The 25,035-nt window shown below is 36.7% G+C and overlaps 2 protein-coding genes across 5 annotated transcripts; both read right to left on the reverse strand.

Moving 5' to 3' along the window:
• Positions 1 to 479: 479 nt before the first annotated feature.
• LOC306863000 (uncharacterized protein) lies at positions 480 to 8,438 on the reverse strand. Of its 4 annotated transcripts, none has more exons than XR_013783633.1 (6): positions 7,235 to 8,432; positions 4,435 to 4,661; positions 4,158 to 4,352; positions 3,494 to 3,652; positions 1,693 to 2,159; positions 1,230 to 1,593 (listed from the first exon to the last, which is right to left on the reverse strand). XR_013783633.1 is itself a non-coding variant. In XM_079406134.1 (5 exons), exons 1-5 carry the CDS (start codon positions 8,251 to 8,253, stop codon positions 2,137 to 2,139), a joined length of 1,623 nt encoding a protein of 540 aa, XP_079262260.1. In that variant the 5' UTR covers positions 8,254 to 8,432; the 3' UTR covers positions 480 to 2,136. The 4 variants fall into 4 exon arrangements, 2 of the variants coding, with proteins under 2 accessions (XP_079262260.1, XP_079262261.1); XR_013783634.1 differs by having other exon boundaries at positions 1,232 to 1,593; positions 4,158 to 4,349; XM_079406134.1 differs by having other exon boundaries at positions 480 to 2,159.
• A 2,438-nt stretch (positions 8,439 to 10,876) lies between these two features.
• Positions 10,877 to 23,999, reverse strand: LOC306863125 (annexin A13-like). The gene is made up of 11 exons (XM_079406320.1): positions 23,891 to 23,999; positions 20,567 to 20,642; positions 20,306 to 20,400; positions 20,056 to 20,226; positions 19,900 to 19,933; positions 17,637 to 17,716; positions 17,308 to 17,376; positions 15,346 to 15,447; positions 13,374 to 13,449; positions 12,204 to 12,316; positions 10,877 to 11,935 (listed from the first exon to the last, which is right to left on the reverse strand). The coding sequence occupies exons 1-11, from the start codon at positions 23,903 to 23,905 to the stop codon at positions 11,816 to 11,818; spliced, it is 951 nt and encodes a 316-aa protein (XP_079262446.1). The 5' UTR covers positions 23,906 to 23,999; the 3' UTR covers positions 10,877 to 11,815.
• Between the last annotated feature and the right edge of the window lie 1,036 nt (positions 24,000 to 25,035).

Consider the following 25,035-nt stretch of genomic DNA (forward strand, 5'->3'; position numbering starts at 1 on the left):
ATATATATATATTCTTCTGTTAAGCAGTTTATATGTATATATATATATATATGCCTTTGCATAGATTTTTTCTCTTATACTTTTTAGTTATTTAAGCAGGGTTACACCAACTAGACTGTTTTCTTTTCTTTCTGCCAGTTCTACTCAAGTAATTAGTTAAACTGGTTCACAACCGGACTGAACACTCTGACCTGAGGACTTACTGCCAGATTAGGTTCATAGTAAGTTTTAATGACTGAATAGTAGGTTGTACCAATGACATTTGTGTTTACGACTTGATATCAACACTCATTGGAAACAGTGGATTTGATTTAGATAGTTAGACAGACAGACAGACAGATAGATTTTTTCCTGCCTGTGACTTTCAAGTGATCCTGAAGAGCTGCTTCAGGTGAGTTTGACTGGAGTTGCTATATTTTGCAGGACAGTGGGTCACAGGAGCAGGGTTGAAGACATCGGTTTTAGAGAGCATGTTCATTAAATTTGAAACATAACTAAAATCTCTTTAATTGTTAAATAACTTGACAGACAGGCATTTTTAAGCATTTAAAAATGAATGAAAACAAATGGTTCAAACATAAAAACCACAAGCAGTGTTCTCTGGCTCTTGAGGGCCACTCTCCAGCAGAGTTCAGCTCCAACCCTGATCCAGCCCACCAGCCTGTCATTTTCTAGCAATCTCTAAAGACCTCTGGATTGGCTTGTTCAGGGGTATTTGATTCAGATTGAAGCTAAACTCAATAGGACAGTGGAACTTGAGGGCCAGATATGAAAGTGAAAATGACGTGTGGTGACCCATACTCATATTTAACCCAACCTAAGTGCACACACACAGCAGTGAACACACACCGTGAACACACACCCGGAGCAGTGGGTAGCCATTTATGCTGCGGCGCCCAGGGAGTAGTTGGGGGTTCGGTGCCTTGCTCAAGGGCACCTCAGTCGTGGTATTGAGGGTGGAGAGAGCGCTGGACATTCACTCCCCCCACCTACAATTCCTGCCGGACCGGAGACTCGTACTCGCAAGCTTTTGGGTTACGAGTCCGACTCTCTAACCATTAGGCCACAACTGCCCATAGAGATTTCTGTAAACCAACACATACAAGGATCATCTCAAACATACATGCTAAATCAATCTGTGCTTCATGAGTGGACTGAATGGTCTGTTTCTCAGCTACTGCACACAACAAGTGCAACCTAAGATTGAAAAAAAAAAAAAAATAAATAAAAAAAGTGATCTGTGCATTTATTACACAAACACTTAAAACTTCAGAGACATACACACAGTACAGTAATAAAACTAGTGAGAGTAAAGAGATACATTATATGCATCACAACACATTTCAAATGTCACTCACTACTTTATTTCCTTCCAGCACCATTTCCACTCAACAATGGTATTAGAGCGACCTCTAGTATTCAGTCATGGAGAATGCTCTTGTTTTAATAGCAGTGCTAGGCCAGCTCTCCAGAAGCTCTCATCCGCTCCATCCTTTATGCAAGAGCTTCATCAGCAAAAAAAAAAGAGCTGTTCAGTTGTGATATCAATTGGTAGGTCGACCCGGAAGACTTCGTCAGGGTGTTAGGGTTTTACTGATGGATTTCAGAATAGCAGTTTTCAAATGAAAATCATTGTTTACATGAGTATATGAATGTAAGTTTACATCTGACAAATTTTAATTACCAACTTACGTTTTTAAAGCGGCAAGATGACCACACTCGTATGCACTCATAAATCAAAACCCCACCTAAGCAAGGCTCAGATTTGATCAATCTTTTCTGGGTTGTTGAATTACAAACTGAACTGCTCTGCTGTGGAGAGAGGACGCACTGCTGGGCGTAGCTGACTTATGTTTCCTCGCAAGGCTTGATCAGATCCACCAGACGAACAGATTTGTTAGCAACCTGGTGCAGTTCTGCAATGAGGGCCATGTTGGGGATGTTGTCAGGGAGGGTTCAACCAGGAGCGCTGTCTCAGGCCATGACAGAGGGCCCAAATTAGGTCCTTTATGGTATAGGCTACTGTACTCCTGGGCATATGGACACTCGCTCGTAAAAAACTGTCCCGGGCCCTGTGAACTTCAGTGATGCAGTTGGGCAGAAAGACGTATTCATGCTCTTCTTATTGATCAAGACCTAGTCACAATGAGGAACACACCCTGTTGGGAAGAGATTGAAATGCAAAAATCAATTTCAAATTTGGCCATTTTAATTTAAGCTATATATACTGTGTGTGTGTATATATATATATATTATATATATATATATATATATATATATATATATATATATGTTAACTATTACACGTTAACTGTTAAAACACTATCTTCCGTAAAAAGTTATGAAATTAAAAGTTTTACTTTAAAAGTAATTTTAAGTACATTTTGAAAGAAGTACACTTGATTTGTTAAATAAAATACTAAAGCATATGTGAAGCACTTATAGTTTGAATTGTGTTATTCTATGATACACTTAAAGTTAATATATTTTAGACGCCCTCGATTGCAACTTCTTCATTATAAATGTGTTATTGCAAATGTTAAAATACATGACATACATTTTTCAATAGAAATTACATTAAATAATGTTTTAGTTTACCATAATTGCCTGTCATTAGAATTTACTGTTAGAATTTCAGTGCAATTTAACCATATTTCAAGACAACAGTAACTATGAAATTACATATAAAGATGTACTTAAAGGGTTAGTTCACCCACAAATTAAAATTCTGTCATTAATTACTCACTCTCGTGTCGTTCCAAACCCGTAAGACCTTTGTGCATCTTCGGAACACAAATTAAGTCATCTTTGATGAAATCCAAGAGCTTTCTGATCCTCCATAGCATAGCATCAAACTCAATTCCTGGAGGGCAACAGCTCTGCACAGTTTAGCTCCAACCCTAATCAAACACACCTGATCCAGCTAATCAAGGTCTTCAGGATTACTAGAAACTTCCAAGCAAGTGTGATTTGGAGCTAAACTCTGCAGAGCTGTGGCCCTCCAGGAATTGAGTTTGAGACCACTGCTCTATAGACAGCAAGATAACTTGACTGTGGTAGTTCTCTTGCTGTCTATGAAGGGACAAAACGGTCTCAGATTTCATCAAAAATATTTTAATTTGTGTTCCGAGGATGAACTTACAGGTTTGGAACAAAATGAGGATAAGTAATTAATGATAGAATTTTCATTTTTGGGTGAACTATCCCTTTAAGTGCGTCAATAAATAAAAAACTATAAAGTTCAAATATTTGCATTTCAGATAAACTTAACATACAACACATTTTCATTTAATTGCAATTAGCATTGCAAGTGTCCAAACACATTACATTCAGTTTACACTTCATTATACTCTTTTAAAGGATATTATGTTTTACAGGTATTCTTTTTAAATGCATGCTAAAGTGTATTACTTTTTACAAGAGATCTTGTAGAGGTAAGGCAAATTTATGAACAATCCAGATACAAAACTGCTAAGTGCTACTTGTAATGTACCTCTCTTTCCTTTCTTCTTATGGCGTCTTTTTTTTCTGACGCTGCTGGACTCTTCAGATGAAGATTCATCAGTAATGCTCTCATCTTCGACATATGAACTGGACGAGCTTTTACGCCGCCTTTTCCTTGCCCTGGACTGAGAGAACACTGATGTGCTCGCTGCAGCAACAAAGAATAGTAGTAAACAAGAGCACATGAGCAAGTATCATTGTAACAGGAAATAGCACATCAACTACAAAATTCATTAGTTCATCATTTCAGCTAACAAAACATGGAATGAAAAATTCTGTTAAAAAACATTTTTCACAACCTTATCTATATACTGTCATGCAACATTTAGTTTTTATTTACCTTTTATTTTGATTAAATATTTTTTGCAAAAGTGAGAAATTGTGTATAGTTCTATTAACACTTCACTTTTTAAATGTAAAAGTGACTTCAAACCCTAAATGAAATACAAACACTGCAATTTAATATGGTTTTGTTTTCATAATGAAAATATTATATTAACATTTTGAAGATTCAAAGAAAAATGTAAAAACACAAAATCATTAAAAAATATAAAAATAAATAAATAAAGCTTTACTACAAAAGGTAATTCTAAATTCATTATAATACAGATCTCATTCAACAATACAGGTGTTCAGATGATTTTCCCCCACACCTTCAGGCACTGAAACCAAGCGAGCGCCAGTGAGGTTCTCGATCTGTGAGCGGAGGAACCTGCGATCCTCCTGTAGGTCCTGCACCTGTCTCTCCAGAGCTTCAATTCTCTCCTGTTTGCACTCCAGTAGGCACTGAAGTTTAGTGATGGTCAGCATAACACTGCTGGGTAAACCCTCCATCGAAGGTACCGCTGCTGAGAAAAAGACATTTATATCTCATCAGTGAAATATGGAGATCCCAATGAGCTCACTGATACTATTCCACTGATACCGTACTAGTGACAGCACTGTTCAGATTGTTGTCCTTCCCAGCATCAGTGGCAGCCTCAGAGTTCATATTTTCCCCCTGGATGGCTTCAGGCTCTGGTTCCTGTTTCACCCAACTGTGGCTGCTCACGGGACTCTCCTGTCTGGCAGAGCTGGAGTCCAGTTCACTGCTGGGGGAGTATGGAGTGGATTCCGGCTGCTGCAGCTGCCACTGAGTGTTAGTCTCAACTGGAACACTGCAAGAGAACATTATCGTAATTGCACTTAGGGGTGGGCGATATGGGAAAAATATCATATCACGATCTTTTATAGAAATATCACGATTCACGATTTTTATCACGATTCTTTGTTAGTTTTACTATTTTGGTTTTACAAGTTGTCTGAGCATTACAGCCAAACTAGAAAGACAAAGATGCATGGCAGATATTTAGGCCAAAGTGGGCGAAGATAAAAAATCTGTGTCATTATTTTATTAAAAAATAAGAACAAAGATACACATTACAAATACACATAATATACAAATAAAACAAACAGTGCTTTATTTTCAGGTACAATAGGTGTATTTAGCAGGAGTATTCAATGAAATTGAATGAACAAATATAAAAATAAAACACTAGATAGACTGATTCCTAAAGCAACTGTATTAAAGTTTTTCAGTCAAGAATAGTGAGTGATTTTTGTCTTTTGCGTTTTGTTGTTTTGTTAACGTTAAATGAATAGTTCCCCCACAAATTAATATTCTGTCATCTGTCTGTCAATTCTGTCATAATGTTGTATTTTTATATCATCATTTACTCAAAAGTTGTTTTAAACCGGAATGAGTTTCTTTCTTGTGCTGAACATTTATAAATGCTATTTTGAAGAAGGTGGAAAACCAAACAGTTGCTGGTCCTCAGTGACTTCCATAGGATTTTTCTTTCCTACTATCAAAGTCAATGTGGACCAGCAACTGTTTGGTTTTCCACTGAGTAAATAATGACAGAAATTAAATTTTAGGGTGAACTATCCCTTTAATGACAGTCGACAGCACGTTTAGTGTCCTGTCCCTTTAAGAGCTGCACGCATCTAATATACAGGCATGCATCTGTTTCTCTCTTAACTATTTACTTTCATTTTAGAGATAACCAACTCAGTCTGTATGTAAACCTTGTGTGTTTTGACAGTATTAGCGCAAAATATAACTTAGTTGAGTAATCAGGCGCTGTTAGACAGGCGTTTTAGTGCGCGTGCTTCAGGTGTATGCGCTCAGAACAAGCGCACGTCAGACCAGTGCGAATTAAACATTTAACCAGCAAGGCTTGTATGCAAATAATGTACTTTTGCGAACGCGAATAAGTGCAGTGTCCTGTCTGAGTAACTCTACTGCTGTATGTCGTGTTGTACAGTATATAAAGACGGCGGCGCCAGAACTGTATTTGACAATGTGCGCGGTAGCGCGATACTACGATATTTCTTAAAAAGCAGATCGTGGAGACATTTTTATCGTCCACGATCAAAAATCGTCATATCGCACACCCCTAATTGCACTTTCATATTTATTATCTTAATGATATTTATTTATATTTGGTGCATCTGGAGAATGGGTATTAGCCACTGCTAATAAAGAGCGCTTTACAAGGTCATGTTTTTACTTCGCAAAAATAATTTAAAAACAGTTTTCACAAGATACTCTATTATCACTCTAGTACACCAGCACAAGGGTCAATGTGATATGTGACCCTGGAGCACAAAACCAGTCAGAAGTAGCACAGGTAAGGATATTAAGTAAAGATCATGTTCCATTAAGATATTACGTAAATGTCCTACTGTAAAAATATCAAAACTTAATTTTGACTAGTAATATGCATTGCTAAGAACTTAATTTTGACAACTTTAAGGGCGATTTTCTCAACATTTCAATTTTTTGCACCCTCAGATTCCAGATTCCAAACCATACATCAACGGAAAGCTTATTTATTCAGCTGTCAGGTGATGTATAAGTCTCAATTTAAAAACAAAATGGACCCTTATGACTTGTTTTGTGCTCCAGAGTCACATATTATTAAATGACAGTTTTATAAACAAGTATTTAAAGAATAATTCACCCAAAAATTTAAGTTCTGTCATCAGTTACTCATCTTCATGTCAAGACTGTAAGACTTTCTTCTGTAGAACATAAAAACAGATATTGTGAAGAATGTTTTAACTGCTGTCCAAACAATGAAAGTCAATGAGGTCCCAAACAATATTGTTTCAAAATATAATCGTTTGTGTCCCACTGAAGAATGAACAAGATGAGTAAATGATAACAGAATATTCATTATCATTTTAATGTCGAATCATTTCCTAAAGTGCTTCATTTAGTTTATCTTTGCCTTTCAAGTAAAGCTAGCTTAAAAATAAGCTAAATAAGTCCAAGGTGATAAAAACGGTGGCCGAGAAGTGCAAAACAAATCACGATTCTGAAAACAAAATAACTAATTACAAACGCAAATCTAAAAAACAAAAGGCGCTGTCTCAAACTATACCCAGCTCTTCCCGTTTGCCTGATTTGTCGTTGTGTTTTCTGACTTGTTCTAATGTTTTCTGAATTGTTATTTTGTTTTTCAGAATCGTGATTTGGTTTGCACTTCTCGGCCACCGTACTGTGTTGCCTAGAAACAATATACAAGCAGAGTGAGACGTTCCAGGCCCAGTGCTGTTATATGAAATATAAGCATTCTATGCCAGAAACTACATTTTTATGAATACAAATTTGGTGACAGTGTTTGGAGTGTCTGGAGAAGACCCACTATTGTTTATATTCTGAACGTTTTCAGGTTAAACATACCTCACACACACCGCCATGATCTCCCTGGACTCCGTCAGTCTTTGTATCGCAGTGAGCCTCAGGCTGTGGTTAGTGTATATCGTTCTGGTGCCGGCCTCTTTGCATATTTTGGGCAGCATTTGGGACAGATAATTGACTCCCAGTGGGAGGGGGGTATACCACATCTCATCGGTGATAACATACATCCGTTTGGGCTGCAGATACAGCGCTTTCGCGTCGGCGGGGGTTTTGCTCAGATATTTCTCCAGAGATGCGACTGGACACAGCGGATCGCCGGGCTCTTCATACATAGCCCTGCGGCTTTTCTTGTCCTTTTCCTGCATGTTTTTCGTGTCCTCTTGTAATGTCATCGTGAAGTATTTGAATCCATTTTGGTCTCGGTTCAGAGTAAACGCGTCTGGCTGCAGGTGTCGGTTGCCCTCCTTACCCCGGAGTCCGAAATGTAACTGGATATCGTACCAGACTTTGTTTAATAAGCCTTTCGGGTTGCCAGGGTCCAGTGCAGGAGAATGCTTCAGCAGGTGCTGGTCCTCAGGTGAAATCGGGGGGTAATGTGCGGTTATATCTCTACCGGAGCGTCGGATCTGCTTAACGACGCCTTTAAACACATTATTGGCGGCCCTGAACTCGGTGTCCTGCATCAGATTGCACTCCCGGTTGAGAGGAGGTTCATTAATGAACCGATTCAGTCCAGCTCGAAGCCCGACGTAGCTGCTGATGCCGTACAACTCTCCTTTGCTCGTCCGAATAGAGCCATAAAACTCGCGCAGCACCGGGTTTAGATCCGACTTCTCCACGGTTTTAAAGTCGATCGTCAGCTGCTTTTCACGTAACCAGGCTTTAAAACAGTTCACAGCCCATACTGTTTGCTTGACAGTACTGGATTCGTTCCGGTTGTGCTCTAATTCATCTAAATCCGCTGAGGATAGATTCGCACATCTGGATATCTGTGCTGATAAACTGCTCTCTTCCTCTTCATCTGAACAGCTTTCGCACTTTAGGTCAAACATTGCATTCATGGGAACAAGATGCGTTGCTTAAACTGTTTTCTTCTTTCTTGCAGTGTCATAAATGTTCGTGGCACATGACACACATGCTATCCTTTCCGAGTAAAGCTGAAATGATCAATTATTTGAAGCGACTTGCTGACCTGTGCACAGATCCACGAGTGTTTACAGGATTTCTTTGTTGTTCTTCTTCTTTGAGAAACTAGAGGATGGCGCGCTACAGAAACATACCGCCACCTACCGTTTCCTGCGGTTGCAGCTGCGATCTGACATGGAAGGACTCAAATAGCTGCAATTTTATGCAAATGCACTTTTATTAGATGTTTTAGCTAACACAGCATTGATACTTCATCACTGATGTGGTATCTTATTCGTGCAAAAACAAATAAAGATTAAAAAACGTTTTTTTAAAAAGTTTACAGAAACAAGTCTCCATGGATTAAAATAAAAACACAGATAATTATTAAATTAAATTAAGCTTCAGAATTATAGAATTATAATAATTACAGAATTATACTTTTTTTAAAGTTTAAATATATTGCTAATAATTTATTAGTAATATATGTATTTCTAATAATTTAATAGCTTTGCATATCTAGAACATGCATTTTAGATAAACCCACTGTATTAAAAAAATGCCCATGATATTTATTTTCCAAAGAAGAAATGTTGAAATGTGAATTACAATAAGATTTTATTATTATTATTATTTACCTTATTTCAGTGCTTGTTTTGCATTATTTTAAAACATTCTTAAATATGTAATATTTATGTCCCCTTGGAAGAAACCACTGACTTGCCCCAAGCTAAAAGCTTTACCAATGTTCACTCAGTTTATTTTATTTCATTAAATTTTGACCATTGCTCTTTAGTATCTAATTTTCAATAGTCTTCAAGTTCAAGTTTAAGTTTATTTATATAGCGCTTTCTACGATACAAATCGTTGCAAAGCAGCGCTACAGGACATTAAGTTTCCACGATATATTTATATATTGCAGAACTTTAATATATTTAACTTATGGCAAAATTAGGTAATTCTGTATGTTGTCTGAGCGTTGGCATCCTCTGAGGTCATCTGAGGGGTTGGCATTATCTTTTCTCAGGTGTTCAGTCATCTCAGATCATTTAAGGGTTGGATCCAGACTGAAGTTTCTGTAATTCCTAGTTACCACGGGAAGTTAATAATAGACATAATTAGCGTAGCTGCTGTTCCATCTAAGCAAAAATGATTTGTTCAACCCAAGCTAAAGAATAATAATAATGTACATTTGATCAGATATAACTGCAGTACAAGATTATAAAATGCATTATGTGAATGCTTGGCTAAAGAGATGTGTCTTTAATCTAGATTTAAACAGATAGAGTGTGTCTGAACCCCGAATGTTATCAGGAAGGCTAATCCAGAGTTTGGGAGACAAATGTGAAAAAGCTCTACCTCCTTTAGTGGACTTTGCTATCCTAGGTACTACCAAAAGTCCAGAGTTTTGTGACCTTAGGGAGCGGGTTTGATTGAAGCGTGGTAGAAGACAAGTTCGGTACGCAGGAGCTAAACCATTTAGGGCCTTATAGGCAAGTAATAATATTTTGTAAATGATACGGAACTGAACAGGTAGCCAGTGCAGCGACTGTAAAATTTGAGTAATATGATCATATTTTCTTGACATGGTAAGAACTCTAGCCGCTGCATTTTGGACTATCTGTAGCTTGTTTATTGAAGATGCAGGACAACCAGCTAGCAGTGCATTACAATAGTCCAGTCTAGAGGTCATGAATGCATGAACTAGCTTTTCTGCATCAGAAACAGGTAGCATGTTTCGAAGCTTGGCAATGTTTCTAAGATGGAAGAATGCTGTTTTTGTAACATGGGAAATATGATTTTCAAAGGACAGTTTGCTGTCTAATATAACACCAAGATTTTTGATTTTAGAGGATGTGACAGTACATCCGTCTAGTTGTAATCCAAGAGATTCTGTGTACTTGTTTTTTGGTCCAATAAGTAATATCTCTGTCTTATCTGAATGTAATAGGAGGAAATTATTGGTCATCCAATCTTTTACATTTTTTACACAATCTATTAGCTTAGATAGTTGAGAAGTTTCATCTGGTCTTGTTGAGATATATAGTTGAGTATCATCAGCATAACAATGAAAACGAATCCCGTATTTTCTAATAATATTACTAAGGGGCAACATGTATATTGAAAATAGCAGAGGACCTAGGACAGATCCTTGTTGTACTCCATACTTTACTGGTGATAATTGTGATGACTCTCCATTTAAATTAACGAAGTGGTAGCGATCGGACAGGCAGGATCTAAACCATCTTAAAGCCTGCCCTTGAATACCAGTATAGTTTTGTAATCGATCTGTGAGTATGTCATGGTCTATAGTGTCGAACGCAGGACTAAGATCTTCATTTTCTTTTTATGACTTTTCTCAAATAAACATTTTTGAGGGGATCATATGCATTAAAAAAAAAAAAAAAACAGCCAATAACCCTAATCGAAGACTTTTAACAGAAAGTCTGACAAAGCCAATATCAACTTAATACTTACAATCATTTTGCTATTTGGATAATACCGGATAATTGTAATTAGTAGTAATAATGAATAAAGAGAAAATGTCACAATAATAATGCTAGTCATCCAGGAACTGCTTTATTTTATTTAGTTAATGACTTTAGGGAAATACAATTGTATTAATACAGAACATGCTACTCCAGATTCCATCTCATGTTTATTCAGACTATGTTTCATGTAAATAGTTATTTTTCAAATAGCAAGTCTTGCCATTCATACCACCTGACACATGGGTCTACACAGTATAGTGAATGTTCAAAACGTATAGTAAATTATTCCATGTAAATAATATAAATACTTTAGTATAGTGTTAGTTACAACATAATATTAATTGGGGGAGTAAAAACCATTGCTTCAAGAATTCAGACATTTTACCACAAGTTGCCAAATTAGCTGCAGAAGTCTCATAAATAAGCAATTGTTTCGCAGACCGTAAATGTTACACTGTAATTTTAGCATTTATTCATAGAAATATTCAGAAATCACATTGTCATACACATTTTCAAACAGTAAAACTGTGGTGGTTTTAGTGTGGAAAAATACTGGCGTATCACAACAGAAAATTGTAATGCTGGCTTTGCATTAATTATGTATTAACTTCTCAACTTCTAATCATCATAATGTAACAATGCTATCTCATAATCCTGGAAACCTTAAACAAATTCAACTGGCCAATTATGCCTCAAGAATAAGGAATGTCACAGAAACTGGACACAAATGCATGTTTCTGTTTGTGTGAACAGCTGTTCATGAGACTTGAGTGGTGCTATGCATCTTCATAATATATACGAAATACATATTTGCACAGTGTAATAAAACATTTATATTAAACAAATTGTACTTGAAGGTTACGTTACTGATTCTCCACTTTAAACTAAGCTTTATAAAAACATGTTTGTAGACAACAGGACAGAAAATAAGTCATGTTAGTTTGTCTTGATTGTGACTATAGTGAAAACCTCCTTGGTCCATGGTAAGCACTCAGATGTGTTTCTCTTAGTGAAGGATGCCCAGCAGGAGGCGCTTGAAATCTCCGCCGCATTCTGAACCGATGGCTTCTTTTAGAGTCACATCATATTTCTCCAGGTACATGTCTTTAATGGACTCCAGATCAATCTATTCAAACAGAAGAGTGTCCATTACAGGCTGTTTTATAAGACGGTCTAATCTAACCTCTGTTTAATAACAGAACAGTATTCTTCATGCAGTATATAAATATCAGCATCTATGGAGGACCTGCTACATTTGCATCATGTGTAATATCCCACAATGCAATGCATCCGACCTTTCATTTCCAATATGACAACTGAACCAAAAGTACAGTATGAGGTCAGTAAGATTTTATTTTTTGAAAGATGATTTGATAAGATAAGTGGTATTATACCTCTGAGCGACACACAATGATACGGATCAGAGTGTCTTCATCAGTTCCGGCACCTTTCACAGCGGCATTCAGCTTCCGGGCAAAGTATAGCTGAGGGTTCTTAGCACACCTCACTATGGGTTAGATGGGAAGTGTTAGTGCGTACTGTAGCATTATTACACAAATAATCAAAACTAATATTGGAAACTCTAATATTTTACCAAGGTATTTTGGCTTTGTTCACAATGCACCCAATCTGTGTTTGTATACAGTAAAGACTTGAAGGAATAGTTCACCCAAAAATGAAAAATGCTGAAAAATCAGGCCATTCAAGATGTAGATGAGTTTGACTCTTCATCAACAGATGAAAGGAATTGCATCACTTGCTCACCAATGGATCCTGTACAGTGAATGGGTGCCGTCAGAATGAGAGTCCAAACAGCTGATTAAAAAAAAAATCACCATAATACAAAAGTAATACACACAACTTCAATCCATCAATTAATGTCTTGTGAAGTGAAAAGCTGTGTGTTTATAATAAACAAATCCATCAAGATGCTTTTAGCTTTAAACTATTGATTCTGGCTAAAATACGAGTCCTCGATCCATAATATCTCGTCTGAATCAGGAAGAAAATACAGTATGCGCAGATCAAGCACTGTTTACAAGTGAACAACCGTTCCAAACATTTCTAAACAGATATGTTGTTGGATGGAGTATTTCACTGTAGGAAGCATTAATATGGATGATGGATTGGGTTTCTTTTTCCTGAAGCAACGGTTTTAAGTTAAAATGCCTTAATGATGTATTTGTTTCTTACAAACACGCATCTTTTCACTTCACAAGATGGAGTGGAGTGGTCTAGATTACTTGTGGATTATTGTGATGTTTTTATCAGGTGTTTGGACTTTCATTCTGATGGCACCCATTCACTACAGAGGAGCCATTGGTGAACAAATCTGTACTAATGAAAAAAATAAATAAATCATCTTCATCTTGGATGGCCTGAGGATGAACTAGTCTCAATGAAAATGGGTGAATCCAGAGACACAAGAATATCTACACACCACCACACCATAATAGTTTTTACTTTACTTTTACTTAGATGTCATGTCAGTTCTTTGTTGTTCATACAAAAAAAAATTCTACATTTGCTGTTTTTTTTGGACAAAGCTTGTGTTTAATACAAACCGAGTGCAGTGTAGCAGTCCTTCAGAGTTCCAGTGGTTTCCTTATCGATTGTATCCAAAATCTCTACTCCAGAAATCTGTTGGAGAGAACAAGGTGAAATGAGAGAATGAGCTTTATTGGCCAAGTATGTTTACACATAGAAGGAATTTGTTGAAGTGACAGAAGCTCCACGGTGCAACAGAAAAACAGCAACAGGACAGGACACAGATAATAAAATAATAATATCCAAATAGGCAATGTACAAAGCAGCAAAAACACAATATATAATATAGACAATTATGTATGTACAGGTCAAGTATGTGCAAATTAGAAATGAGAAAATAAAAATAAAATAAGTGAGTGTGGTGAATGGATAATGTATTATAGTTGTGTGTTCCACGTTTATTGTTGAGTGTTCATGAGATGTATTGACTGAGGGAAGAAACTGTTCCTGTGTCTGGTCATTCTGGTGCTCAGAGCTCTGTAGCGTCGACCAGATGGTAACAGTTCAAACAGGGAGTGTGCTGGATGTGAGGTGTCCAGAGTGATTTTACCAGCCCTTTTGCTCACTCTGGATAAGTACAGTTCTTGAAGAGTGGGGAGGGTTGTACCAATGATTCGCTCAGCAGTACGGACTATCCTCCGTAGTCTTCTGAGGTCAGATTTGGTAGCTGAGCTGAACCAGACAGTTATAGAAGTGCAGAGGATGGATTCAATGATGGCGGAGTAGAACTGTTTCAGTAGCTCCTGTGGCAGGTTGAACTTCCTCAGCTGGTGAAGAAAGTACAACCTCTGCTGGGCCTTCCTGACAATGGATTCTATGTGAATATCCCACTTCAGGTCCTGAGAGATGGTGGTGTCCAGGAATCCGAATGACTCCACTGCAGCCACAGTGCTGTTCATGATGGTGAGTGGGGGGAGAGCAGGGGGGTTTCTCCTGAAGTCCACGATCATCTCCACAGTTTTGAGCGTGTTAAGCTCCAGGTTGTTAAGACTGCACCAGACATCCAGCTCCTTAACCTCCTGTCTGTAAGCAGATTCTCCCCGTCCTAGATGAGGCCGATCAGTGTGGTGTCGTCTGCAAACTTCAGGAGCTTGACAGAGGGGTCTTTAGATGTGAAGTCGTTGGTGTAGAGGGAGAAGAGCAGTGGGGAGAGTACGCAGCCCTGAGGAGCTCCAGTGCTGATGGTACGAGTGCTGGATGTGAATTTACCAAGCTTTACTAGCTGCTGTCTGTCTGTCAGGAAGCTGTTGATCCACTGACAGACGGAGGTGGGGACGGAGAGCTGTGTCAGTTTATTCTGAAGGGTGTTCGGGATGATGGTGTTAAAAGCGGAGCTGAAGTCCACAAACAGGATCCTTACATAAGTCCCTGGTCTGTCCAGATGCTGCAGGATGAAGTGCAGTCCCATGTTGACTGCATCATCCACAGACCTGTTTGCTCTGTAGGAAAACTGCAAGGGGTCCAGTGATGTCCTTCAGATGAGCCAAAACCAGTCTTTCAAATGATTTCATAGCTACAGACGTTAGGGCCACAGGTCTGTACTCATTAAGTCCAGTAATTTTGGGTTTCTTTGGGACGGGGATGATGGTGGAGCGTTTGAAGCATGAGGGGACTTCACACAGCTCAAGTGATCTGTTGAAGATCTGTGTGAAGATGGGGGCCAGCTGGTCAGCACAGGATTTCAGACAGGCTGGTGACACACCGTCTGGGCCTGGTGCTTTCCATCTTTTGTTCTTCCTGAAGACCTGGCACACATCTTCTTCGCTGATTTGAATTGTAGGTGTGGGGGAGAGAGGGGTTGGTGGAGGTGTTAATGGTTATGTGGAGAGGTGTTCAGGGCGGGTGTGGGGTGATTTTTCAAAACGACAATAAAACTCGTTCAAGTCGTCTGCCAATACAATCTAAAATGAAGCTGTTACATGTGAACTAACACAAAATATTATGCAGTTACTGTCACTGTCTTAAGCTCAAAGAACAGAAGACACTTACGGCTTCATAAGCTTTGAATGTGACCTGCAGTTGTAAGTAGTTCCTGGTGGCCAGAATGAAGCTGAAAGTTGACTCATCTGTGCCAAAGCAGCCCTCTCCAGCCTGACAGAGAATTAAAACATCTATTAATAAACAAGAATAGAACAGGATGTGTGACTAAAGGGTGATCTCATTCATTTAGGTCTTTGTACATTCTAGCAAACATATTTTTGTTTAGATAAACCAGGATTTCCCAAACTGGAGTTTGCAAGGATACTGCAGGGGGTTGTGAGCTGATAGAAAAGCTAATAATCAGTTAAACTTTTACTATTAAACTAAACACTTAAAATGTATTATTATTATTAATTACTAAAATAAATGATTATTAAAATATTTTATTTGTTTACCGCAAATGTCATGTGACCATTACATCAAAGAACCATTCACATGCAAATGTATTAATATGAAATTATTAAAATATGAATAATAACATAATAGTAAATAAATATTACACAGTACCATTCAAAATGCAGGGGCCAGTGATTTTTAAATATTATTTATTTATTTTTAAGAAATTTATTATTTGTCAGATTTCAAGATTTCTGTTTATTAAACTTTCTGTTCATTTAAAAAAATCCTGTAAAAAATGATCACGGTTTCCACAAAACTATGAAGCAGTACAGTTTTTGACATTGCTAATAATAAGAAATGTTTCTTGAGCAGCAAATCAACATATCAGAATAATTTCTGAAGGATCATGTGACACTAAAGACTGGATAATGATCCATTCAATAGAGTAAAATACAGCTTAAAATATGTTAAAATAGAAAACAATTATTTTAATATATGTACAGTTTATACACTACCAGTCAAAAGTTTTTGGACAGTAAGGTTTTTAATGGTTTTTTTTTTCTCTTCTGTTCACCAAGCCTGCATTTTTTAAATCCAAAATACAGCAAAAGCAGTAATATTGTGAAATAATTTTACTTTTTTTTTTTTTTTTTTAAATAACTGCTTTCTATTTGAATATATTTTGAAATGTAATTTATTCCTGTGATGACAATGATACATTTTCAACATCATTAGGCTTCAGTGTCACACGATCCTTCAGAAACCATTCTAATATGCTGATTTGCTGTTCAAGAAATATTTCTGATTACTATTATCAATATTTAAAACAGTAGGGCACATTTCATTCAGGATTCTTTGATGAATAGAAAGATCCAAAGATCAGCATTTATCTGAAATAAAAAGCTTTTGTAACATTATACACCATACGATTCAAAAGCTTGGAGTCAGTCTATTTAAATCATTATATATTTATTATTAAATTATGAAATTACACAAAATAATACTTTTATTTAGCAAGAATGCATTAAATTGGTCAAAAGCGATGATAAAGACATTTATAATGCTGTTCTTCTGAACTTTCTATTCATCAAAGAAACCTAAAATAAAATTATACTCGGATGTTTTCAGCATTATATATATATATATAATTTTTTTTTTTTTTTTTTTTTTTTAAGCAGCGAATCAGAATATTAGAATGATTTTTGAAGGATCGTGTGACTGGAGTAATGATGCTAAAATTCAGCTTTGAAATCACAGGAATAAATTACATTTTAAAATATATTCAAATAGAAAGCAGTTATTTTAAATAGTAACAATATTTCACAATTTTACTGCTTTTGCTGTATTTTGGATCAAATAAATGCAGAAGATAATTCTTTAAAATACATAAAAAATCTTGCTGTCTAAAAACCTTTTACTGGTGTGTGTGTGTATATATATATTAATCAATCAAATAATCAAATATTAATAATCACCTTAAAATTCAATATTCTATGAATCTCAAAGGATATGTAACATTTATATGTGTCTAAAGTAAGTGAAAGAATCACATGTTAGTATGTTTGCAGATGTGAGCTAAAATCAAGCTACACATATGGATATTTAAATGTGATTGTGTTGAATGTCTCCTACTTCAAACAGAGAGACGGCATCTTGCTCTGCCAGTGCTTCGTCCACCTCGTAGCTCTCGTCTCTGTTGCCCTACAAGAGAGAAAGTATTGACGTCCTCGACCGAGAGAGTGAAATCCAATCTGAGCCACGTCATTGAATCCTGCTTCTACTTATCTAATGAAAGGGGATCTGAAGCACTGCCAAGCTCCAGTGCTCTATTAGGGACAGCAGGAAGAGGGAGGGGTACTAAACACAGGCCGACACTGAGCACTTAACGTCGCTTAGGACTGCGGTGTGGTCATTTTGTAAGACCTAAGCAACCATTTTGATTTAGAACGAAGCGGATTTACCTCGAGAAGCAATGTTAGCAGTCTCCTAACATCCCCACTGGTGTCTGCTTCGATGTCTGCATCCAAATCCCTGTCATGCACTGCAGACAACAACATAGTTTGATTCATTTGATAAAACAATAGATAAACCGTTCAAACTGAGGAAAAACATATTGTGTTCACGCAACTGTAATTGTGACTGAATATTAGGGAACTGATGTTGCTATGTGGTTGCTAAGATGTTCTGAGTGGTTACGAGGTGGTTGCTTGGTGGTTAAGAAGAGCCCACCTCCAAATCTCAACTATGGAGCCTTTTCACAGACTGTGATGACATGTTTCCACAGTTATTAACAAATTTGACATCCTTCTCTCTTCTGAGCAATGAGGTCAATCTCTTTTGTAAAGTCATAGAAATGCTATCATGATTTATTTTTCTATTGGTGCCAAAGAGAACGCAAAAATATGTATTGCAATTCCTGTTATCTTCTATAGAAGTTTACACAACTATGATGACTTTTCTATTTTTACATAGTTTTGTTGTGTTCGTTGCTATGGTTATCACTGTTAATCATAGCAATGTCAGGAGTGACTCACGGAACACTCACTCCTGTAATTATATGCGTTTGTCATTCCTGAAACTCAGCAGTATACGTGGACGTAGGTCCTCTGAGCAGCAGGACAAGCTAAACTTTTCTTCAAACTGTAAATGGATTAAAGAAAATGAGCAAAGAGTGCTGTCTTTATAGCACGACTGACTGAGCTCACTCATGTGAAAACTTATTATCAATTCATCTCATTATTAGATGCTACGCTTTTATTGTTTGAATGTAAAAATAAATTAATAAAAATAAAATAAATAAATAAAACTGATATCCCAGATATCATTGTTTAGTAAGGTGAATATTATATTTAGTAACACAATAAATTGATCTTCATTTTGATAGCCATAGGCATTTTGCATTTAATGCATAAATTCAAATGGACAAAATAAAGTGTTACTCAATTTTTAAGACAGTAGTTGAGACAACCTAAAAACTTAAAGGGTTAGTTCACCCAAAAATGAAAATTCTGTCATTAATTTCTCACATTCATGTCGTTCCAAACCCGTAAGACCTCTGTTCATCTTCGGAAAACAAATTAAGATATTTTTGATGCATTCCGAGAGCTCTCTGACCCTCCCAAAGACAGCAAGGATCCTTACACGATCAAGGCTCAGAAACGTAGCAAGGAGATCGTTAAAATAATCCATGTGACATCAGTGGTTCAACCGCAACTTTACAAAGCAACGAAAATACTTTTGGTATGCAAAGAAAATAATAAAAACAACTTTATTCACCAATTCGTCTCCTCTGTGTCACCCTATAGCGCCATTTTGGAGAGTATCACATACGTAAACAACGTATGCAACGTATGTATGCGGATACGTTGTTTACGTTCAGATCAAAGTGTAAGCGTATCCGTGCACATAGTTTACGTATGTGATACTCTCTAAAATAGCGCTATATGGTGACACAGAGGAGACGAACTGTTGAATAAAGTCATTATTTTTGTTTTCTTTGCGTACAAAAAGTATTGTTGTAGCTTCGTAAAATTACGGTTGAACCGCTCCGTGCTATCGTGTCTCTGGACCGGAGCAGAGTGTGTGTGTGCGGTGCGGTGGTTAGTGTGACACAGCACCAAACCAGACTTCTTTTTTTCCTCAATGGAAATCATGTACACTGCCTGAATCGTTCCAGTTGTTCAGCGTCTATTTATAGTGTAGGGGTGGGCGGACGCTTCGAATTCTAAAGAGCAATTGATTGATGAGAAGATGAAGTGCAATGTGATGTCTAAAAAAATCGCTGAGCCGTTTTGGCGGAAGTGACAAACTGCAAGCTTTGAATGCTTATACACTGTAAAAAAAAGAAAGAAAACAAGTTGAGCCAACTTAAAATTTTAAGGCAACCAGTTTCAGCAGATTTTTGAGTTTTCTCAACTTATTTTTGTAGGAGATTCTCAACGTTTTGTTGTATAAACTTAAAGCAACAAGTCAAGAAAACTCAAAAATCTGCTGAAGCTGGTTGCCTTAAAATTTTAAGTTGGCTCAACTTTTTTTTTTTTAAGTGTATCTTCTAAACGCGAATTTTGTCACTGTTTTGGAGCACACTGGCATACAGATAACCTTAAGACTAACATATTGATACTAACACCCAAAAAAACTTCAATTTTGATTTCATGGGACCTTTAAATACATTAATCTTTCAGTTTGGCAGTGTTGAAAGTATATTGGTTAAGTCATTCTTACCATACGCGTAGGTTTCTTTGTAAGTGGCAATCTCCTGTTAGAAAACAAAATGTAGTAAATGACTCATTTCATGGACAAACATTTGCCTCAGCTTTGGGAATGGTGACAAACACAGGAAATTTGCAGAGCCTTTTCATTCAAAACAAACTGACATACAGCATTGGTAGCAGTGCACAGAATCTCCACCAGGACATCCTCGTCTGTCCCTGCACCCTTCATGGCCTTCCTGAGCTCTTTAACTGCAAGGACGTGAGGAGGGTCCAACATGGCAATAATGGCATTCTCAAAATTACCAGTCAGCTCACTCTTCAAAACCTCCACCAGCTCCTTCAGAGAAAACACAAATCTGTGAAGGCATGCTCTTTATTCTTAAAAACTATTTCTGTGATGTTTTCAGAATACTCACATCATCATATTTGTCAAAGTATGCTTGCTTGATCTCCAGTCTCTGAGCTGCACTTCGATTGGCTAGGATGTCTATGATGGCTTGCTCATCAGTTCCTTGACAATGAAATAGAAAGACCACAAATGTATCCTCTAGTGATGAAAATATCCAGTAAATAGCATACTAATTATAACTGCATGTATAAATGTAATTGTATGGTATATTCAATTAATAAACATACTGAATGCTAATTAAAATGTAAGAATGACTTAAGAATCTCACCTAAACCTTTGCAGGCTTTGCGAATGGCCTTTATGTCAGCAACTACATCAAAGTCATCATAAGGAACAACGGTTGGCTGTCAAATAAAACCAAGGAGAATCATTTCCAGTGTTCATTATGTTTGATCTTGTTCACAATCAATTACATAATTAAGTAACACAAGCCCAGATCACTAAATTCATGTTTTAGCATTCAACAGTTGTGAATTTTTGACCTTGCTATAACACTAACAGCCATTATTATTAGTTGAGGACATTTATATGTGCTAAATATTGACCATAATATCGAACTATAGCTATGAATATTTAATATTTAAATGTTACTGTTTATAATTACGGAAAAATTCTAGAAAGCATTTCTTGCCGCTGTGTTATGATTAGTTGAAATGAGTTAAATCCTGTTTGTTAAAATGTATTGATAGGTTGATAAGCAGAGAAGTTTCATCTAGATACTTCCATAAAATAGGCCTAATTGTTTCTTACATATTTTAAAGACTTAAAAGTCTTATTTTTTTTTTATTTAGTTTATTTATTTAGTCATTTAGCAGACACTTTTATCCAAAGCGACTTACAAATGAGGACATAAGAAGCAATCAAAACCAACAAAAGACCAACAACGTACAAGTGCTATTACAAGTCTTGGTTAGCCTAACGCAGTACAGATAATTATTTATTTATTTTTATTTTTTTTTTTTTTTAAATAAAAAGACATATAGATAAAATAAAATTAGAATAGAGAGTGCTGGAGTTAGAGGGTCAAGTAAAGATGGAACAGATGAGTTTTTAGCCGTTTCTTGAAGATGGGTAAGGATTCAGCTACTCGGATTGAGTTGGGCAGGTCATTCCACCAGATGGGAACAGTTAATGAAAAAGTCCGTGAAAGTGTTTTTGTGTGTCTTTGGGATGGTACAATAATGCGTCGTTCACTTGAAGAACGCAAGCTTCTAGAGGGCATATAAGTCTGAAGTAATGAATCTAGGTAAAGGGGTGCAGAGCCAGTGGTGGTTCTGTAGGCAAACATTAATGCCTTGAATTTAATGCGAGCAGCTATTGGTAGCCAGTGCAAATTGATGAACAGAGGCGTGACGTGCGTTCTTTTCGGCTCATTAAAGATTAATCTTGCAGCGGCATTTTGGATTAATTGTAGAGGTTTAATAGAATTGGCTGGAAGACCTGCCGAGAGAGCATTGCAATAGTCAAGTCTGGACAGAACAAGAGCCTGAACAAGGAGTTGTGTTGCATGTTCCGAGAGAAAGGGCCTGATCTTCTTAATATTGTATAATGCAAATCTGCAGGACCGGGCAGTTTTAGCAATGTGGTCTGAGAAATTCAGCTTATCATCAATCACAACTCCAAGGTTTCTGGCTTTTTTTAAGGAGTTATGGTAGATGAGCCTAACTGCAAGGCGAGATTGTGATGAAGAGATGGGTTAGTTAAAACTACAAGCAGTTCTGTCTTAGCTAGGTTGAGTTGAATGTTATGGTCCATCATCCAGCAAGAAATGTTAGACACGCTGAGATGCGAGCAGCTATCATCGGATCATCAGGATGGAATGAGAGGTAGAGTTGAGTGTCATCAGCATAGCAGTGATATGAAAAGCCATGTTTCTGAATGACAGAACCTAGTGATGCCATGTAGACAGAAAAGAGAATTGGTCCAAGAACTGAGCCCTGAGGCACCCCAGTAGCTAGATGTTGCGACTTGGATACCTCACCTCTCCAAGATACTTTGAAGGACCTATCAGAGAGGTAAGACTCAAACCACTGGAGTGCAGTTCCTGAGATGCCCTTTCTCAATAGGGTTGACAAGAGGATCTGATGGTTGAATGTATAAAAAGCAGCATGTACTTTTTACTGTTGCAATGGTCCCAAAACACACCTATGATAAAATATTTTATGGTAACACCCAGGGGCCAGTTGTTCAAAAGTAATCTGATCGGATTTTGGTCATCGGATTGTATCAAATCTTGAAAATTCCTTGTTCAAAAGAAAAAAAAAAAATCTGAAATAGGATTAGATCACAAAAAACAATCTTAGTTTTGATCTGGATTAAATCCTCAGTTTGTGTTGTTCAAAACTTTTGATAAAAAAAAAATATATATATATTATTCTGATCCCAGCAGAAGGGTGGGTTTCAGAAACAAAAATGTAATAAACTTTAAAACTGGTCCAAAAAATACAACATTTGTAACATGTAATATATCCCTAAATCCCCAAAAAGCTGTCAATATCAAACAAAAATTTTATATTTAATTTAAAGTTATTGTTTTTTTTATCACTGATTGTAAACTACATTTGCACAATCATCAGAAATGGACCAGTCAGAAGTAGTTATTTGTGTAAACGCAATGCAAAACTAGAATGCAAACATCTTATTTTCTATTTTAATTAATTAATTCATACATTCATTCCATCACAATGTCCCTTTAGGGGCTCCGTAGAGCACTAGTAATCCAGATTTGAAAATCTGAAAAAGTGTGTATCTGGATCAGGTAAAATGTAAAAAGTAAGATGGGTTACCTGATCCATGGGATTTCCAATTCCAGATCATTCTGATCCAGATTAAACTTTTTGAACAACTGGCCCCAGTAATTTATGTTAACTTGGAGTAGTATTTTGATGTCTTTGAATTCAACTACTACAAGTACTACTAATAAAACACATAAAAGTTATTTCTTTCTTCTGGTGTATTGTTTTATTTTGTTTTTAACGTAGAAATCTGTACTGAGCATCACTCTTTTTGTGAATAAAGAGGTTTATTGTCATACTAGAGCACCCAGTCTCGCCCAAATGAACAAAAGGCTCAGGAATGCTCAGAGGAAGGGCCCTGCCCTGTCCAAACACACTGTGATCTAGCAGGAGGCCCCTTCAAAGGCCTCAAAATGAAACTGAAAATGAAATTATCCCAGCCTCCTCCCAAAGCGCTTCCTCTGACTCATTCAGATAACGGGATTCTCATACTTCCCTTTACAATATCATATAATCTACATCGCTGTAATACATATTCGAAAAGTGGAAAAAACTAAAGGATTTTCAAGATTTAGCAATAAAAGCAGTACTGGAGAGCTCAGAAAAGAAACATGAGAGGCATTTAATGTATCACAAGGGCATCTTGGCAGCGGAAAACGCAGCTCAGATCAGTGAGATATCTTTATTATTTTCTCTCTATATTCACTATTCTTTCCTTTTTTAAACCGATTTGAATTGATCGATTATGCGACGTGTCTCTAACCAAACTCTACGCAGAATGTTGAAGCACATCTCTTTCTGATGTGGACGTATCTCGCATGTAAGCTTAGCAGATAAAAATGTAATGAAATACTCACTTGGCAGTTTCCCATGGTGAGAGTTCCTGGTGTTTGGTGATCCGATGATCTGATGATCTGACCGCTGTCCGAGCTGCAAGCCGCACGCGCAAGAGTTTCTGTAAGTAACGTCAGCACGCAGGAAATAACGGGATGGGGTTTAGACGTAGTACTCATGAGAGCCAGCACCCACACTTATAAAAAACATTAGAATCATCTATACATTATAATACAGTACTTATTATTATTATATATCACTTCCATATATTATAACTATTAATTCTGCAATTCTAAGTTTTTTTTTTTTTTAAGCAGTAAAATAGTTTGAAAAAGCATCTCAAAGCAACAACACTGACCACAAAACTTAACCACATATATGACAAACAGTCAGAAAGTCACTATATTAAATTTTCAAATATCAAAACTGATTAGGGGTCGCACAAGAATCTGTCTATAACCAATAAAAATAGAAATGGCTCCCCCTACTGAACAATCATCATAAGGAGGAGGAAGGAGGACATACAGCAAAATTATTAAACCACTACGCTCGACATATCCTTAATAACCGTCCCGTCCATAAACATTGACTAATTGAGAGTTTTGTTGTTTTTGTGTGAATTTATAAAAATCAGATGATCTGCACTACAGATGAAAATATCTGCAAATATTCAATGTTGGTCTACATACATAGCCTACAGGAGACAATTAGTGTTTTTGAAAAAAATAAAAATATCATTAAACATTTAATTAGTGAATTAAAAACTTAATTATATACATATTTGGATCAAATGGATAATGTAATGGTACATGATCTACTGTAGTCTATATATTCAGGGTTTCATACAGGAGATGGAGTGATAGATATGTTGTTGTGAATTTATATATAAAGTTACATTCAGATATTAACCATATTCAGCCCATCAGACTTACAGTGTAATCATATGGACCATCAATGAAATATTTAATATTTATTTATGCTTTAGTATTCACTATTGGTTGTCATACAGCTACAGAACAGTGTCCTACAAAGCATTTTATAAAGACAAACACAATTCACCCCTTGCTAAAATTCCAAGGGCCATTTAGCCATCTGAGAAGAAAAAGACAACTTTGAGTACAACAATCTTATTTATTAAAAACATGAACTATATGACTCCCGTTGATGA

Source organism: Barbus barbus, assembly GCF_936440315.1.
Source record: "Barbus barbus genome assembly, chromosome: 44".
In the NCBI taxonomy this organism is placed as follows: domain Eukaryota; kingdom Metazoa; phylum Chordata; class Actinopteri; order Cypriniformes; family Cyprinidae; genus Barbus; species Barbus barbus.

Bases quoted from the DNA above. Each gene is read 5' to 3' on its own strand.
- LOC306863000 (XM_079406134.1), bottom strand. From the start codon at position 8,253: ATGAATGCAATGTTTGACCTAAAGTGCGAAAGCTGTTCAGATGAAGAG. The intron at 3,653-4,157 runs GTGTGGGGGAAA...TTGTTGCTGCAG, and splicing joins CTTGGTTTCAGTGCCTGAAG to CGAGCACATCAGTGTTCTCT. The intron at 2,160-3,493 runs GTACATTACAAG...TCTTCCCAACAG, and splicing joins TAAGAAGAAAGGAAAGAGAG to GGTGTGTTCCTCATTGTGAC.
- LOC306863125 (XM_079406320.1), bottom strand. The intron at 19,934-20,055 runs GTATGTCAGTTT...GTTTTCTAACAG, and splicing joins TGTGCACTGCTACCAATGCT to GAGATTGCCACTTACAAAGA. The intron at 15,448-17,307 runs GTAGGAGACATT...ATTCTCTGTCAG, and splicing joins ATGCCGTCTCTCTGTTTGAA to GCTGGAGAGGGCTGCTTTGG.